Source organism: Linepithema humile, chromosome 3, assembly GCF_040581485.1.
Source record: "Linepithema humile isolate Giens D197 chromosome 3, Lhum_UNIL_v1.0, whole genome shotgun sequence".
Classification (NCBI taxonomy): domain Eukaryota; kingdom Metazoa; phylum Arthropoda; class Insecta; order Hymenoptera; family Formicidae; genus Linepithema; species Linepithema humile.
Window position 1 is genome coordinate 27,866,544 of NC_090130.1, and position 19,488 is coordinate 27,886,031.

Consider the following 19,488-nt stretch of genomic DNA (forward strand, 5'->3'; position numbering starts at 1 on the left):
TTACAAGTGTGCATTACCGACACTTTGTAGATATAGCACATATCGGAACCAAAAAGTCGTGGACGTAGCACGGAAGACACCCAAAAGATCGTGGACATTGCCTACGGGATTCGTGGACATTGGCTACGTAGTTCAATGTGCACGTTTTGTGCACATAGAGGCGCTAACCCACGGAAACACGTAAAATGCGGGCATGTCCACTCTCAATCTTCTCTCTGATTCTTACGTCCATAAGACAAAGTTATTAAAAAAAACGTTTTTCAATTGAACATTGATATCTCGTGCATCGTACAATGTAAATTTGTAATGCACCGATTGATCGCGTTGGCAGATTGTGATTGGAACATTTTTGGCATATGCTCGCAAGTTCCCCTGACCAATGGGCATCGTTAACTCGCAGTTCCCGCTCCCTCCGCCGGCGCTCAAGTGCTTCCGGTACGGCCGGATTTGATGCGCCCATCTATATCCGAACGACATTCTCCGCGTTGCCAGTTCTCTACGCGCTGCATTTTCTGTCACACTGCAGCCGCAAGTACACAGCAAAAGTGAGGAAGACGCGTTACACCATACAGCACAACGTCGCGAACTGTTTTTATAATTAATATTCACATTTGTGGACCCGGTGTCTCGGCGTGCACTCGCGTGAGAGATTCCGCCGTCGTAGGCCGTTTACTCCATTAGTCGACGGCTTCCCGCGCGATAAGTAGCCGCTGCCGGCCGCGCCAGAGGTGCCAAGAGTGCGATCTCACCCTGCTTGCACGCGAGAGTGCTTCGTCGTTCCATCAGGTAAGCGCGCGCTATTGTCATTGCAGCCGCGAGATATCGTCTATCCGTCGAGGTAGTCGCTCGCACGGGGCGCCTGGACGCCTCCTCGAGCGTGAGACGAATACGCTGAGAACACGCCTCCGCGTTGTAGCGTCGCGCGAATGCCCAAGGATGCCCGATTTCGACTTCTGATTCGGGCGAGCGACGTGTCGCCACGAGCTCCGAAATCTCCGGGCATGCCATCGGGGATGCGACTCTCCAGACCGCGATTCGCTCATCCGACGGTCCGTTCGCGTTGGCGTGTTTCCGTGGGATGTTGGAGAAACATCGCCATGCTTGCGCGAGCGACCGGGCGCGACCGCGCTCTCTCGCTACCACGAGGTGGAAGCGAGAGCACCGTGTTCTCGTCGGTCTCGGCTCTCTTCCTGTCCGTAATCTTCCCTATTTTTTTTTTTTTTTTTTTTTTTTATTTCGTCTCGCTTCACGAGACCGAAGGACAGAAGCTTCGAGAGAATCGTCTGCGAACAATTCGGGAGGAAACACGTGCTGCTGGAGAGTGTAGCACAGTCCTACACGAATTGTTAGGTAGAGAAAGAGAGACAAAGAAAGAGAATACAAGAGTAGTGGGGGGAGAGGAGAGAAAAGAGGGAGAGAGACGGCATCGTGAAAATTTTGCCATGCGCTTCGTCCAGCTACGCGTTACCAATCCCTTTGTGTTTGCCGCACATCGTATCATCCCGATTATTTGCGCACTACGTAATAAGGATTTCGGCCTCGGATAAGCTCTCGTGATATTACTGGCCATTGATTTGAAGCACAGAGATATTTTTTTAATATTCTACATGTAAACGAAATTTTTTGACCACGTGTATCTCGAAATTCAATAATTAAGACTATATGCTTCTATTGGTAAAAATACTGCTATATTTTTGGCATTAAAAGAATTTTTAGCACAATGGTATAAGCATTTCGTAGAAGCGTATTTGTTATAAGAATTAAATAACCGATTAGTGATTTAAATTTCTGTTGAGAAAGAAGTAATAAAAAATATCGATATATATAATTAGTTCATTTTAACAGGATATATTTATCTATTTAAACGATATACATATATTCACATACGTGTATGATATATTTGTATAATGAGTAATAGCACAATGAGTAATATATGTCTGTATATTTACATCTTTCCAAAATGGTTCCAAAACTCAAGATGGTTGAAACTGATTCTTGGTTCCTTTTATATCTAATTCTATTTATATTACAATCATATTTACATATAAGATTGTATATTTAATTACAAGAATAGCTAAAAAAATTCATTAATATTTTATTTCTTCGGATTTACATACAAGATTTCAAGAAATAAAACAATATTTTATCTAATGAAAACATCATGTGTTCAAGAAAGATTTTATCAGATATCACTTAATTAATTTTACCTCAATTATATAATTGATAATAATATAAGTTTAATTAAAAATATGTAGTAATTCATATTTGAATTGAATTTAATTATCATTTTATTTATAATATTTTAAAATTATCCAAAAATACATCATCATAATATACTTTGATATATAAATTTTAATATGTTTTCCTCATTCATAATTTTAATTAATTTTTTAGCGCATGTTTACGCATAATCACAATTATCGGTTAAGAATTTTAATCGATCTAGATTGAAGAAAATACTAGATTGAAGAAAGCCCAAAAATTGAATCGAAACGTTTCTGTAGTATTATTTTGCACTGGTTTGTAATATCTTTTGAGTCTCGACATCCGCTTTTGATTCTTATAGTCTTTTCTGTTTTTTTTAATTAAAAATTTTTTTAATATGACAATTATATGATGTTTTAATCATTATGATTTTTTTTGTTTCAGATCTCTGCCTTAATAATTTTAGGATTTTACAATCGAACATTTAGTTTGCTGTTTGCAGCAAAATATTGCTTTAGAAGCTAGAAAGTAAAAAGATGGTCATGGAGGCATCTCCTTCTCCACAAAGTGTTGGTCGGGAATTTGTCCGACAATATTACACTTTGCTGAACCAAGCTCCTGCTCACCTTCATAGGTACTTTAGTTATCTAGCTATACTTTTTCCAAGTGAAAATTACGTCATAGAGATTTCTTATCAATTGGAATAGCGTACAATTATTCAATTTTATTTAATGAATATTTTAAGCATAACAATAATTTCTATGAATTTGATAATTAGGTTCTATAATCAGCATTCTTCCTTTGTGCACGGGGATGTGGATTCCAATCGGGATTGCACCCCGGCGATCGGTCAGAAGCAGATACACCAGAAAATTCAACAGCTGAATTTTCACGACTGTCATGCAAAAATAAGTCAGGTGGATTCTCAACTGACTCTTGAAAATGGAGTTGTTGTGCAGGTAAAATATATTACTTTACATAAATCATAAGCAAAATGATTATTTGCATTTATACTCTCATACTAAAAAAATTAATCAATTATACCAATACAAAGTATCAATTATTGAATATATTATTTTTATAGCAACACATTAAACTTTATTTAAACATTTTTATATAATTATTGCTATAGTATTACGTATTTATCTTGTATCGTTACGCAGGTATCCGGAGAGCTGTCTAATGCTGGGCAACCAATGCGTCGCTTTACGCAAACTTTCGTGCTAGCAGTACAAGCACCTAAAACGTACTACGTGCACAACGATATCTTCCGCTATCAAGATGTAATATTTCCCGACGAGGATGAAGCCGACGTAAGCGGCGCGGACGGTGGCGAAAGCGGCGAACGAGAGACCGAGGAAATCGGTCGAACCGAGCCTGAGGAAGACGAACACCAGACCCAGGCACAGCAGCTGTCGGCTCCCGCTCAAGCTGCCGAACAGCAAGCTCAACCGACTCTCATTCCAACGCAGCAAGCGCCGATTCAGCAGCAGCAACCAATGTACTACGCTGCGCCACCACAACCACATGTTAGTACAACAACTGTGATGTATCATTACTAAAACATGAAAGCTAAATATTGTTTGAGGCTATAGTAATACACAGTTATTGGCGAAGAATACGAAGATGCAAAGAAATACGTAAAGAATTTTACTTTTTATAAATTATAATTTTAATGCACCGTTATAAAGCAAAATTTAGAAATTATACAGTTTGAATTTAACGGAATAATTAAATTTGTCACCTAATTTTTACACAATTTATTATTAGATTATAATGTAGTGTTATTTGCAAACACCCATTGCTCAGGTCCACCCGGTCATACAGCAAGTTTTGAACGGAACGGTGCACGAAGAGGTGATGAATCAACAGCCGCAGCAGCAACAGCCGCCGCCTCCGCCTCCGGCCCAGCAACATCAATATATAGCCGAGCCAGCCGCGCAGACCCAGTTTGTGCAGGAGGCGGAATTGAACGGCGAGCAGCAGCCGCAACAGCAGGAGAACGAACCGCAGGCTCAGACGGAGGAGAGGAGCGAGCAGCCTGAGGCGGAAACATTTACCGCATCTGCGCAAGAGACCGAGCCTGAGCATCAAATAACCAATGCCACCGTCAACAGCAGCGGACCCAAGACCTATGCTAACTTGGTAAAGTCTTCTTACCCAAGCGCCATTGGTGCTACTAGCCCTCAAGCTCCTAAACTGTCCTTGTCTCCGGTAAGTTTTGTTCCTGCCGTTAATGTTCAGCCTTCTGAAGCCATTTGAAAGATACGATAAACAAGCTTGTTTTTTTTTTTTTTTTTTCCCCCTTTCCTACAGCCTCCCATGACGAATCTACGCATGGACGACAGATCGCCGTTGCATCCTGCGAATAACGGACCGACTTCTATGTCCGCTCCTAACAATGTATCCGCGGCTCAGCAACAAGTGCATCGAGTGGGCGGAAATCAACCGCCGCAACAACAACAACATCCTCAGCAGCAACGTGTTCGAGGAGGATTAATACAAAGAGGTAAAAGAATGCAAGATAAATATATTTAACGACAATCTGAAACAAGATCTTAACAAAGGAAGCATATTTCTCGTCAATTATATTGATTATTTAAAAAATTTCTTTTCTTCGTTTGTTTTAGGCAAATAAAATTTGATTTTATGTCGTTGCATATTAAAATATTATTCCTTAGATGGAGAGCGTCGTGGCACAAGACCAGGACAATACAGCGATGCTCATCAACTCTTCCTGGGGAATTTACCACACAATGCATCCGAGAATGATTTGCGCCAAGTATTCGAGCGTTACGGCAGAGTCGCCGAATTGCGCGTACACAGTAAATCGAACGACAGATGCAAAGGTCCGCAAGCCGGCAACAACGCGCGAGTGCCTAATTACGGATTTATTACATTTGAAGATCAACAGGTTGTGACCAAAGTGTTGAATTCTTTGGTACGTTTACATTCTTAAACATATATATATATACACGTTTAACAAGGATACAAGTTCTTGCTCATATTACAATTATCGTTTTAGCCAATCTATTATCCGGATGAAAGTGGACAAAAATTGAATGTGGAGGAAAAGAAGGTGAGGCCTAGAATGTCTATGGACGGTAGCGGAGGACGATTGAATTCCGGTGATGGTGGTATGCGTTCTATAAATAACCAACAGCAGCAGCAGCAACAACAACAGCGCGGACCAGGTAATTTCCAGACTGCTTTCCGATTTATTGATCAATGGAATGATTTAACTTACTTATCTCTTATTGATTTAATGTCAGGCGGCCCTGTGATGAGAGGTGGACAGCATGGTGCGCGAGGTGGCCGCGGAGGTTTCTCACGGGGTGGTGACGGCGGTAGGGGCGGCGGTGGCATGCGACAACCGGGCAATCCGAGCAATCCCGGTTATCAAAACCGTCGCTAATACCGGTTGCAGCACGCAAAAGTCACAACATCCTCTTAATAATCCAACCTCTACTGAATAAAAGTCATCGGAGCCACCATGCATCTGCCATCTTCATTTCGAGAAATGAAATCCAGAACTATTTCGTATGCCGCACGACCTCGCAACCGGCGCCACTCTTATACGCTTAAACGTTCGCTTGCAACAACGTTCGTCAAGCAACAACACAATAACAGTCGATACTAGATGACGTAGCTCAAAAAGAAGTCGTACGAAATACGAGCTCGAACATGGAAGACACGCCAACGCGACTTCATCGAAATCTCGAGCGTAGAATGGATTCTCCTCGCGCGAGACGTCGAACTTAGTGCTGTGTGTTCCAGTTCGTCAAAATGTCAGTTAACCAGCTGATAATCGTCGGTTCGAGTTCGTCCTTCGTACATCGAGAATCGGGCAATCCCGCAGGACTTTGTGACGCAAAGCACATAAACGGAGCGCAATCATACAAACGCACGTACAACCGTGCGATAAGTCCAAAAAAAAGGAGCTCAAAAGAGAATGTTGCCGGAATGTGGTAAATTTTAGTGAACGGGGAAAGGCGACGTGATCTGAAATCGGGGAATTGTGTCGGAACTCTTTGCGTAGCGATTTTAAAATAACGCGCGTCATTCAACACTACGCGCCTTTCCTTTGACTCGCCGGAATCACAGGAGGAGACAAAGAAGCGAATTTCATTGTACACTTCACACAGAACGACCAAGCGAGAGAAGGACGAGGGAGTGACGTGCGTAGTCTCGCACGCTTTCGAGTCGACGCACCAACCGCCAACGAAACGTCTTTTTTCCTTTTTGCCATGTATAACTGGAATGAGGAACTGAATTGTTGTTTTTCTTTCTATCTTTCTTTCTGTAGAATTCGAGACTGTGTCCCGGTTGCACGCATCAAAAAGAAAGAAAAAAGGATAAGAAAAACGACAATTTAGTTTCTTCCTGCATGACCTTTTGTTTTATTTTTGCCGACCATCGGTGGTACAATTTTGTACGAATAAACAAAATCACAGTGTAAAAAAATATTAGAAAAAATTGTTCTTACAATTGACGATTGTTCTTATTGCCGGTAAGAAAATTTTATCAGTTTTTATTCACGTTCGAAGTCATTACGGAAAGATTATTGATATATATCATGCACGAAATACGAATTTATATTTGCATTAATTTATAATTGAAAAGTAAAAAAACTCTCTAATTTCTTTCACGACTTTCAGAGATTTGATTGACTATTATTGATCAAATTTATAGACTGACGAGAGTTTTGCTACACTGCCTCACGGACATATATTCGCATTTCGTGCTTTTATAAGAATAATTGTTACAATGTTAATTGTGAGAACAATTTTTTCTAATATCTTTTTACACTACGATTTGGTCTTCTCTTACAAAATTGTAAACATTTTTCTTAATTGATGATCAACAACAAGAATAAAAAAAAAGGTTGTAAAGGAAAGAAAATCGATCGTTATTATAATTTTATCCTGTCATAAAATCTTTCTATTCTAGGCATCTACCTTCTTTTTTCCTCACACATATATTTATTATTACTTTTATTTAAATAAAATTTGTAAAGATCGTACATGCGCATAGTGTAATATTGCATCATCGAATCATTAAATTATCGGTCGTGAGACAGCATTTTGCAAAGATTGTTGATATTTTCTGCTAATCGCAGTGCGTCGTTAGATACGAATTATGACCAGTACGAAATGTGTCCGTGAGGCAGTGTGGCAAAACTCTCGTCAGTCTATAAATTTGATCAATAATAGTCAATCAAATCTCTGAAAGTCGTGAAAGAAATTAGAAAGTTTTTTGCTTTTCGATTATAAATTAATGCAAATATGGATTCATATTTCGTACGTGACGTACGTTAACAATTTCTGCGACCTTGTGAATACAAACTAACATTTTTCTTCCTCACAAAATTTTGCTTTTTTATGTGTTGACTTTAGTTTCTGTTTCTTTAAATACACACGTGCTTTTTATCAATAATTATAATTTGTCTGCCTAATCCCAGAGTGCTCTCCTCGCATTTATCCTCTTAGAGCATGTATTTGCTATAAATGAAGCTCTTAAGCCTACGACTGTATTGCATCGAGAAATACAAACAGATAATACTATCAGAAAAGGAATTAACAATATCTGAGAAAAATTACGCTCTTACAATAATGTGTATGAGCATCATTCTTGAAATAAATTGTTAATTTTTTTAGATGGTATTATTTATCAGTATTTTTGGATGCAATACACTTGAAAGCACATTTATTAACGAAATAACAGCTTCGTTCAACGCAAACGTGTAAAAAGCACGTAAGAGAAACGTGCATTCTGTAATTGATCGAACAAATTATAATTATTGATAAAAAGCACATATATATATTTGAAGAAGCAGAAGCTCAAGTCAGCAACGAGAAACGAATTTTGTGGGAGAAAAAATGCATTTGCTTGCATTGTCAACATAAGAGTATGCTAATTTGTAATTAAACGCGATTATCAGAAGACATCAAGAATCTCCGCAAAAGTCTTGCGACTGATAATTGAATGATTGGGCGATGCAATATCAAACTATGGTCGCTAACGATTTTTACGAATGTTACCTAAACGAAAGTAATAATAAGTAAATGAATGTGTGCTAAGATGCTAGAATAGAAAGATTTTGTGATGGAGACAAATGAAAAAAAAAACGCATCGCGACACCCTGTGTCTGGGACACGGCGTCCGTGCCATTGCTAACTTCTCGGCGCGCCCGCTCGAGGCCACGCCTCGTTTAACGTTTATATTTTTTAACATGCATCATGTCTTAACGAATAATGTTGGTCATTGTAGTATTACGCGATTTTGATGTCTCGTTTAACACGGCTCGAGGCGGTGACGACGACGATGACAACGATGACGATAATGACGCGGCTGCTCTGACCCAGATGCGGATAGAGGGATAGGTTTCGCGGGGCTGCGCCCCTCTGCCGTTTGCTGTTTCCGACAATTAGTGAAAGAAAGATAAAGAAAAAAATTGACAAGCATTCTCTCCCGGACAAGCGTCCTTGTCGGATATGTAATGTCTCAATCTTAAGGCCGGGGTCCCACGGCTCGCCACGACTTGACGAATTACACGAAGCTGTCCCGAGCCGCGAAATCGGGATCGCTGCTCACGATTTGTAGCTCGTCGTTTCCGTTTAGCGTCAGTAAACTTGCGAGTTGAACATAAGCAAGTACCTACGATGAGCACAAACGAGCCATGAATCATGAGAAACCACGCGCCATGCGACCCCTGCCTAAGCCTATATTCCGTTATAGATAAATGCTATGTAGAAAGTAATAAAGATTCGATCCATCGAATCGTTTCTCTTTATAAGTTAGTATAGTAACGCGAAAACGTATTTCCGGATTTTGTCGATAGTTGTCACGTCATTGGCACTTTAGTATTGTTATAAAAAAGAAAAAAGAAAAAAAAAAAAAAGAAAAATTGATCATTAAATCTGACCCTGAAGTATACAGGATGGAGCACTTTATCACTTCTCTCTTCCTTGCAACAAACATTGAGTATTACGTATATTTTGTATAATTCTGAAAAAAATATCACGAAATAAGGAAATAGATTTTTTCAAGTTGCTTTCATTTTCGAAGATGTGATAAGTCTGATATCAAATTTTCTAAGCGATTTTGTATGCTTAAAATGAAAATCCGAGCGAATTATAGACATCTCGTTCAAATTTAGCAATTTGAATTTAGCATATGAAAATCCTACAAAGTTTAAAATAGCATGACGTATAAAAACTGTAAATTTAAGTAATACTTTTTCTCATAATGTTTGCATATCAGCCATATAGTCAGTTTTCACAATTATGTATTAGAAAATTTTATTTAACACTTCGAAGTTGATATATTATCATTTTCGAAAACATTATTTTATATCGTATCTTCAAAAATAATATTTATAACGTGACATCCTTTGAAAGTCAGGCAAAACGTAAAAAACGGAACACGTTACAATCGCGCTATTATTTTACCATTAAATAATTTAACACTGACTGTTACAACAATCGTATGCAAATCACTCCCGCAATTCCTTGAAAACCGTAAGCATTCGCATATAGTTAAGGACTTTATTTTTCGCTTATCAACGACGAATGCAAATTACGTTAAAATGGAATTGAATTACATGGAAGATCGACACTCACATGTAGCTGCCGTAATTCCGACGAAGGTACCGTCGTGGACGGTGTATCTATAACGTAGCAATCAAAGTGATTAAAAGAACAAACATGAATCCTGGCGTGCCGGTGTTAAGTGCGAGGCATGTTCGGTTAGCGAAAAATTTTTGCAAGAGTGAGTTGCACTTTATTTAGTATATATTTATTGTTTTAAACAAGGTCTAATACTGCAGTGATAAAATATTTACCTTTCGCAGTATGTAATAAATGTAACACGGTACATGTGCCACTAGAAGGAGAGACTTCAAATATTGAAGCGCCAGCTGCTTCAACTTTGTATACATATGTAGGGCATGTTTAAAGGGATATTTGTATGGGAATTTGTGTGGGTAAGAGAGAAAGAGAGAGAGAGAGAGAGAGAATTGTCATTTTACATCCTCTTGTACATTAAATACGATAAATTGTGTCTGTATAATTATTTTTAACCCAATGTAAGGTCGACTTATACATCCAGTACTTCTTCACCAGTCAGCACATTGTGCAATTAATATATTCGAGAGAGAAAGAGAGAGAGAGAGAGAGAGAAAGAAAGAAAGAAAGAAAGAAATGTTTTATGCTAAATGATATAGTCATAATAGTCATCTAATATTTGCAATCGCAGATTATGACTTCCGATTTTTTCGCCTGCCACTTACTATAAAATGTTCTATACGCTCACTCACATCGTTTGACTTCACCTTATCCATGTGCATATCTGTGTGTTCAAGTACAACGTGTTCAAAGCTGCAGTTATGCGAGATCATCGCTTTGCATACTTGAAAGAGAGCTCTGCAAATTTTTAGTGTGAATGTTTTCGTTTTTAAGTATTAATAATAAATGATAAAATAATAAAAGATAAATATAATAATGAAAACGAAAGAAGGGGATATGAAGAAAAATATACAAATAATTATAACGATATATATAATAATGATTAGAGGATGGCGGCTAATAAGTTGTGAATTTTTGTAGTATACATTTTTATTTCGGTCTGCCAGGCCAACTTGTGTGTACAACCAACAACTGAAAACAAAGTTACTGCGATAAAGAGGGGGGAGAAAAAAAAAGATAATGTTAAAGGAAAGATAAAAAAAAACAAACAAACATTAAATGTATTGTAACTTTTTGCATTTAGTATAATATACATATATATACCTACCTTACTACCAACCCCTATTATAATATCTCTTTATTTATCGCAGCATGTTCACCTTTAATTTCGGCACGAACTTTATTAGCCAGCTTCATATATATGGAGTCACGTTTCCTCTATAATCTGTTTTGCCAACTTGCTGAGTACGGAATCATCAGCATTTGGCGGTAGTCGAAACGGTAAGCAAAACCTATAACGAGGACGGTATATTCGTAATTTTCACAGAACTCATAATTATATCGGGACAAACAAGGATTTTGTGCGACCAAGTTTTAGCAGAAACGACGCCAGAGGTATTTTAAATTTTTCTTCTAATTTTTCAACTGATTTTGTTGATTATATTACAGATATGCTTAAAAATATATTCATGCACATAATTAACTTTTTCAATTTTGATGGTGGTTCATGACGTGAATTTTAACTAAACGTTTAAATATGATAATTTTTTTCGAGAGCTTAATGTGGAGCGAGTTAAAATGGTATATTTTTTTTGAATAATTTGGTCATTTGACTATCAAATTAACATTCTTCATCAGAATATTCCGAAAACGTCTGGTTAGAAGTTAGAACAATCCTCGAGAATATTAATGCTCGCAGACGAATATTTGTGATATCGCCAACGCGATCAGCCATGTGCAAGTGCTGTACGCATTACGCATTGCGTAAGAGGACGCGTAAGAATGACAGCAGAGCATACGCGTGTGGCGGAAAGATCGGACGAGGGTGTAGGAAGACAGAAAAACGCAAGGAGATGAGATCATCTTTCCTCTCCAGCCGCACTCTCCGATGGACTCGCCACGGCGCGGTGCCGCGCTGCGCCGCGCCGCAACGCGCCTCGAGCGCAGTCAATACCGGTCCAGCGACCGATTTGGAGGGCTGTTCTCTTCTTGATCTTTCGTTTCTGAGGAAGGAAGCTGACAGAAGCAGTCTGTGAAAAGAGTTAACGCAAAAGGTATAGTTGACTCATGATTTTTCATCGCATCGTCTTGCCGAAATTTCACTTGATCTTATATTTTCATGATTTATCACTGCCACTTTTGTCAATTAATAATAATATTATATTATAAATAATTGTCGTTTATATTCAAGTAGTTCATTATATGGCACGCTATAAATAATTTATATTAAGTTTTTTAAAAGATCATTAATCATTAAAAATGCATTATTATTAATCTTATTTTTACAAGCTCTCATTATCAGCTCCAAAGCTAATTGGCAAGTAGAAGTTATAATTTACGATGTGGATTATTCATAAAAACGTTTTATTTTTTATATATATAGCATACTGATACCACATACAGAATAAATACTGAATAAAAACAGTATTTAGACGCATGAAAATTGCAAGAAATTGTAATTGCGCATAGACATGCACAAAAATAAAAATAAATCACTTGCAATCAGAAACATATAAAGGATTCCTTTTTAGCATAAAGTCTTTTCATCTTTAAACGGAATTTCTTTCCACAGAATTGGCTTCTCCAAAGAACTTTCCACCGTCCACTTTTTACATAATTCAATTGAAAAGTATATTTATATCTGGAATAAAATAAATAAATAAAAGACAAAGTAATATATTTTAAATGAAATTTGCATGAGAAATGCATCTCAAGTATTTTCACACGCTAATGTGAGCGATTCACAAAACTGCATGCGATGAATTTCTTTATCTAGTGGGTGTATCCATAACCAATTTATCTCTTGCCATGTATTTCTCGGAAATCATGTCCTTTCCAGGACGGAAATCCACTACCCTTTGTTTGTTAGAAGCTCGTTTTCGCCAAGATAAAGATGTTATTATTTTGCCTTACTTTTGAACTAAGCTACATTATTATCGTTACGTTATATTTATAACGGAATTCTTGCGACAATTTCTTACAACTTTATTTCTCCAGAATAATTTGCTAAAGCAAGCAATTTTCATTAGAGACCACAGACTTACATCTGCACATTCTATACGTTCTGTTATTCATAATAATATTGGTTCGCGTATAAACTACCGCTCGTTAACGAGCAAATTGGACGAGATGAATCGAATCAACGCATTCAACTTGAGTATCTCGTCAGCAAACTAGTTAACTTTTAATTCCACGTTGGTGAGCTGGCGTATGAACATCGTAGATAGGAAGATGTGTCCCTGATGTTCCAAGCTTTTACGGAATTATACGTCCTGTGGGCGTAATGGTCGATTCAAGCGGATAAAATAGAATTTTCATAAACAAGGTTCACATCATCTCAATTTACGTCGAACATCCTGTGTCAAAAGTTTATCTACATTTTTCAAAGTCTTTAGTCAAAGTATTTCAAAGTTATTGTCTTCGATTAACCAATGCATGTATTCACTCTATCAATTGATTAATTAATGTTTATTGTAACAGCTATTTAGATGCAGTTTGCCTTTAACACACTTCGAAATAAATTGTATTCGTAATTTTCTTCATTAGACATTCTATTGGCTGACTTTAAACGGTGAAAGCCCGTTGCGCAAATTGATCAATCAACATGTTTGATGAACTCTATTTTATATCGTCTATTGTTGCATATAAAGTTAATTACCGGAACTACGAGTTCGTTAAAATTACACTTTCGTCCGTTTGCAAGCGATTCGCCCACGTCGTCGAGTGGCGATAAAAAAAGGGGCCATGTGCCGCGCGTGCGATTCCTACGCGCGCATCCCATATCTCGCGCGCCGTCGACTCCACTTTTCGGAGAACCGCGCGACGTACCACGAACGTACTGCGGCATCAAACGACTCCGAGCGATCGCCACTTCTCTGTAAAGAAAGAAAAAACAAGACTTTAACCCGTCAAAACGTAACTCTCCTCCCATTCGCTCCGATTACGCGATTAGACGGTTAAATTGTAGAATTACGCAAGTTTTTGCGGAATCGTCGCGGTTTGATAAAGTTAGTTTTACTGGATGTACGCATTATAATACGAGATTTAATGGCCATAAAATCACGAATTAAGAACGTAAAATTAAGAATTAAGAATAATAAATTGAAATTATAGAATAAGCTATTATTATTTTGATATAATTTTGAGACCGCTTCTGATCAAATCTTGCGACATAGTCTTCCTACACCGGTAAGAAGCCGGAAAAACATGATATGCGTTGGCTGTCCCCTCGATTAAGAAATTTGTGAATTGACCGAAACACTAACTTAACGAACCGCGGACATCTCGAATTGTAAATACAATTAGACGGAATTAAGGCTCAGCGGTGAGTCGAGTAATGTATTTAACTCATGAATGACAGGAAACGGTTCGCGCTTTATTAGCCGAGCACCGATACGCAGTATCGTCAAGATATTTACATGTCCGGAGATATAAACACATCGTGAATCTTCTTATACGTGTTACAAGAGAATCAGTTCTTGCCTTTTTTCATTCGTTAAACAAAATTGTCTCAATAAGAGATACGAGTAAAAGTCATTTAAAATTAGAAAAATATACCGTGCAATCATTAACTATGTAAAGCTCGTGCATTAAATTACATTTAAATAATGTAGTATTTTTTTATTAAATCAAGTCTGTTATTTGGTCATCTAATTTAAGGCAAAGCTTGCAGATCGCCTAATTTAAAGCGAACCAAAAAAGACAACAGCTAAATGCGGACGTTATATTGCGTCCTTCGCCGTTGTAAAGTGCATCAATGAGACTGATGACGCGTAACTCGATTATATCATGCATATTCGCGAAAGGTGACGAGAGCGAAGAACGTCGCGTGCGAAGGAAAGGAAGTCGTAAGCGAAGTCGTAGCGAAAGTGCGCTTGACCGTTCGAATATATTTCAAACGACTCGATTTTCAAGTATCTGGGTTATCGCTTCGTTGCTTCTATTAAGATCTGGCGAGATTTATCGCTGGTCTTGCGTTGACCCGCGCTTGCGTTAATCAATGCGTACATGCATGCGTGCGTGCGTGCGTGCAGCTTCGTATTACGTTGCCGATATAGATTTTTCGGAACAGCAACGGAATGTCGCGAGCAAAATGCGCCTTTCATGTCTACGCCAATTGAGAACACGAGCAATAAAATATTAGGAGCGAGAAATGACTGATTTATTTACACACGTTTAGACCGCACCCAATTTAGCTCAGGAATATTAACCCCTTTCAGCGCCGAGGCTTGGATCTATTCCGAGAAAAATCTGAGCTTTTTACACCACCTTGTTTTCACAGTGCTGTATACAAAATTCAGAAGTTTCTTAAGATTTGTCGGTAATCTTTGCTTTGCGAAAGTGAAAAAAACGATAAAATGAGAAAAGCGAATCAAGAGAGAGAGAGAGAGAGAGAGAGAAATAAAGCTTCGCGATTAATAATCCAAGTTTTTAGGATCTTGTTGAGAAACGTGAAGAATAAGATGAAAATAATTTATAATTCTTCTTCCCGATGCAATCTTGCATATCTAAATCTTCTCTAGACTTCTCTGAACTGATTTGTAGATATGATATATCCCTAATAAATGGGTCGCAGTTTACGAGGCTCGTAAATTACTCAGAACGTGTTTGGAGTAATAACGATACTATTGCTCCAGATATTATCAGACTTCGTTAAGATCGAGACCGTTGTGCTCTGGATCCATCATTTTAAAGAAGAAGCAATGACAATACTCATCGATATCGATTTGCAGAGATCGCAATGCGGACGAAGCTGCAGCTGCTGTTGCTCGCGCTGCTCCTGGCCGTTCTAATAGTGGACGCGTCCAACCAGGTATTATCATTATTTAATGATACCAGGCGATAATTTGTCTAATCACATCGCGCGCGAATAGTTATCGCAGCATCAAAAAAAGGAATTTAAACAAAAATATAATAAATTAATTTTTCTGAATTTTTTTCAAATTTTTCTCGCATATTCCATTTTATCTTAAATGTATATTGTATTGCAATACATAAAACTAGATATTTCATAATTGTAGAGAAGTGAAGGTACACATTTGAATAATTCAAATATTGTACATCACAATAAATAGAAAGCTTTCTGCGTATAAAAGCAATAACACTTTGTATTTTTTTAAAGATACGAACTTCCTGTAACGCTGTATATCTACACAACTATCTCCTATTTAATGATAATCGATTCTCAGCGCAAACGGAAATTCGGTCGGCGTCGTACGACCACGACCGAAGCATCCGTGCAGGATGAAATCATGAACATGCTGGAGGCTGACGAAACAGCCGAGGAGGCGGCGGCAGCGGCGGACGCTGAGGTCACTCTCGAAAATGGCAGAAACGAGGTTGGATCGAAGCGAGAGCGTTTGCTCCAAGCGGACCCGTGTATGGACAAACATTGCGGTGCAGGACGCGTTTGCCAGGTTGGTCAGCGAGAAAGCTCGTTATAAATAAAAAATTATTACTCCGTGCAACGCGACAAACAAGAAAAGATTTTCTTGCGTAGATTTAACACACGCTACAGAAATAAGTAACAGAAATATATTTCTTAGTGTTCATCCTTGAATAAAATTTCTCCTTAGATATTATCAAGAGTTTTAAACTTCAAAGTTTTATTTTGGGATTTTCTTGCACTACTTCCAGCTCTTAATATTTAGAAACACAATAAGAAACCGAATGTGGAATAGTAAAAATTGCACCCTAATATATCTTAATCCTGAATGAGAATTTTGTCCTTTTTTTTAAAGATAGATAGATAAGTACGAAAGAGATGGAATATTTTCGATTTTAGAGCACGGAGGAGGGCACGGCCGAGTGCGTTTGCGTGGAAGTCTGCAACCCGGAGGTCGATCCGCGTCGCAAAGTCTGCACCAACTACAACGAGACCTTCGGTAGCGATTGCGAAGTTTATCAGGCGCGTTGCTTCTGCGACACCGGTGACGCCAGGTGTAGAGGGCCTGATTATCAACACGTTCACATCTACTATTACGGCGAATGCCGACAGATGCCTGTAAGTATTATTCCGTCACAGGTGGGACGCTTCATGCGAAAAAACCGTATCGTAATAATAAGCGAAAAAGTCTCCATTATTAGGTCTTTGCGAAAAGATTCTACTGATACTATTTTTTTTAAACAATTATCTTTATATTAATTAATTTTTATCAATGTATATATTGCAAAAAAAAATTGTTTGTATTTATATCTACTAAACGAGTATTTTTTTAACTCGTTCAAAAAAGCCAGTGTATGTAGCTTTGTTATTTTTGCCGTAAAGCATTCGTTTCGCTAACAATAAAAATGTTCCATTTTATTGTTAGAGTCTATTATTTTCATACGGCAAAACGTGGACTATGAAACAAAACTTCCATTAATCGACATATCCGCCTTACTAATTTCTGATTGAAACAAATAATAAAGTAAAGAATTTTTAACAATTTTTACAAAATCAATATTTTAGAGTGCTCTTTAATTACTAATGCATTTATGCATTTGCTTTTTGATGCGTGCAGATGTGCAAGGAAGAGGACATGGCCGATTTTCCCAGGCGAATGCGCGACTGGCTGTTCAACATTATGCGTGATTTGGCAGACCGTCAGGAATTGCCGTCACATTATTTGAAAATGCAACGCGAGGCCGAGACTAATAACACATTGCGCTGGGCGAATGCGGCTATCTGGAAATGGTGTGATCTGGATGGCCATCCGCATGACCGGTCGGTGTCCCGACACGAGCTCTTCCCCATAAGAGCGCCTTTGATGGCCCTCGAGCATTGCATCGCGCCCTTCCTCGACTCCTGCGATGTCAACAATGATCACAAAATCACGCTGATCGAGTGGGGCAAGTGTCTACAGCTTGATGAGGTATTTGTCTTTTTTTTTCATGTTCTTTTCTTTCAAAAATAACGTAAACAAATAGAAAAATCTTTTGCATGAATCTTTTAGTATATCAATTAATCTCCTTTGCAAAATATAATTTCAATTAATACATGTTATTATATCGCCTTGCGATATAGAGCTTGTAGAGAAAAAGGTTTTAAAATAATTTCTTCGTTAGTTTATTACCGCGGCACACATGGAATTGTGCATATATTGTGATGATAAACGTGTAAGTACTGGCATTGTGTAGTAAGATAATCACTTAATCTAATTCTTAAACAAATTTATGGCCTTCCGTGATTATGCAGAATTTAATATTTACGTGCAGATTTTTTTACTCAAGGGTTTTTTATATTTAGCCGGAAACCAGCTAAGTTTCTCACAAATTATTCTTTCCAGAAACACTATTTATTTTTTAATCAATACTATTATTTGTACTATGACTTAACATTGTTTTAATATTATATGATATTTTTATATCCTTGAAGCAAAATTTTTGACACAATCTTAAATAATAGCAGTCCCAAAAAATGTTCAAAAACTAAATGTTAAGTACTTGCGTAGAAATACCATCTCCTAACGAGAATTTCTCAATATCGCGTAATCTTATTAATTATGACAGGAATAATGAAAATAATAACAATTTCAGGATGATATAGACGATAAGTGCGACGAGCTGGCAGAAGCGAACCAGGAGTAATATTAAAAGCGCGTCGGATCCTCCTTGGAGAAAGACGGGAGACGGGGCGCGAGCGAGACGGCGAATACAAGAGATCGGGTCGGGATGCGAGCACAATAGCTGGACGGGACAAACGGTCGAGGAGGAAGCGAAGGGCGCAGGTGACGCGCAGGGCAGGGTCGGATAAAAATGGCGGGAAAAATTACTGCGAACGCGCATACACGGGTTCGTCAGAGCGCAAGTCCGGCGCGTGTCGACGAGTCGATACCGCGCAACGAGGCATCATGGTGCTGCCGATATACCTGGCTCCCGTCTCGTGCGTGCCAGCAACCGACAACCGACTTCGTACTGCGCTCCTCAATAATACAAGCCGTATCATCGTTACATGGCGGCGCAATTCGCGATCACGGCTGATTACGCCAGCGGAGAGAACTCGAATCCCCGCGTGTAATCGAATATTCACTAAATGCGTCTCGATACTTAGAATCGCATGATTCGATTAATTCGAATTCAAGTACTTCAAGTACAAGAAGCTATATTTCGATTATAAATGTAAATAGAATGTAAAAATGTAAATGTAAATGAGATATCGAGAAACTCACCGACAAGTCCCGCATATTCCAATTATTCGAATAGTACCATTGTGCGAATATTTATGTCCTTTACGTCTCTACATTCTCCGTTACGATTATATTTTACCGCTTCGTTGCAAACCGTCTGTTTCGCCGTCCAATGATGTCTTAGAGAACCATTGTAGCAATCGATATTTCTTCCATGAAGGAAAGTCGCCGATATACATTTTTCTGAAAAGTATATTACACTTTAAAAACACACGCTAAGTCATACAGAGAATTCAATATAAAAACGCCGGTTCGTTCGCGCTCTTTCTAGTATAATTTTCATGTTATCCTGTAGTGATATTTTCTGTATCTGATCTTTTGTAAGAAGTCACTGCCCTTTTCCGTCAATAAAAAAATTAATACCTTTGTCTAGTTTTTTCTCGCAATATTATTTTCATTCTTCAATATTTATATTATCTCTCTTTATCTTA

General features: G+C 38.2%; 2 protein-coding genes and 1 long non-coding RNA gene across 4 annotated transcripts; 2 read left to right on the forward strand and 1 right to left on the reverse strand.

The window, feature by feature from the left end:
* The first annotated feature begins 376 nt into the window (after positions 1–376).
* On the forward strand, positions 377–10,965 carry rin (ras GTPase-activating protein-binding protein 2). Of its 2 annotated transcripts, none has more exons than XM_012378697.2 (9): positions 377–786; positions 2,650–2,839; positions 2,984–3,164; positions 3,369–3,734; positions 4,015–4,350; positions 4,522–4,714; positions 4,887–5,146; positions 5,231–5,399; positions 5,478–10,965. In XM_012378697.2, the coding sequence occupies exons 2-9, from the start codon at positions 2,742–2,744 to the stop codon at positions 5,618–5,620; spliced, it is 1,746 nt and encodes a 581-aa protein (XP_012234120.1). In that variant the 5' UTR covers positions 377–786; positions 2,650–2,741; the 3' UTR covers positions 5,621–10,965. The 2 variants fall into 2 exon arrangements, with proteins under 2 accessions (XP_012234120.1, XP_012234119.1); XM_012378696.2 differs by having other exon boundaries at positions 379–786; positions 4,015–4,419.
* A 797-nt stretch (positions 10,966–11,762) lies between these two features.
* On the forward strand, positions 11,763–19,424 carry SPARC (secreted protein, acidic, cysteine-rich). The gene is made up of 6 exons (XM_012378698.2): positions 11,763–11,944; positions 15,623–15,702; positions 16,079–16,306; positions 16,675–16,893; positions 17,393–17,743; positions 18,408–19,424. Exons 2-6 carry the CDS (start codon positions 15,631–15,633, stop codon positions 18,456–18,458), a joined length of 921 nt encoding a protein of 306 aa, XP_012234121.1. The 5' UTR covers positions 11,763–11,944; positions 15,623–15,630; the 3' UTR covers positions 18,459–19,424.
* LOC105678960 (uncharacterized) lies at positions 13,340–19,182 on the reverse strand. Its single transcript, XR_010888936.1, has 2 exons — positions 19,040–19,182; positions 13,340–13,765 (listed from the first exon to the last, which is right to left on the reverse strand). It is a non-coding gene; the product is annotated as an uncharacterized lncRNA (long non-coding RNA).
* Positions 19,425–19,488: the final 64 nt, after the last annotated feature.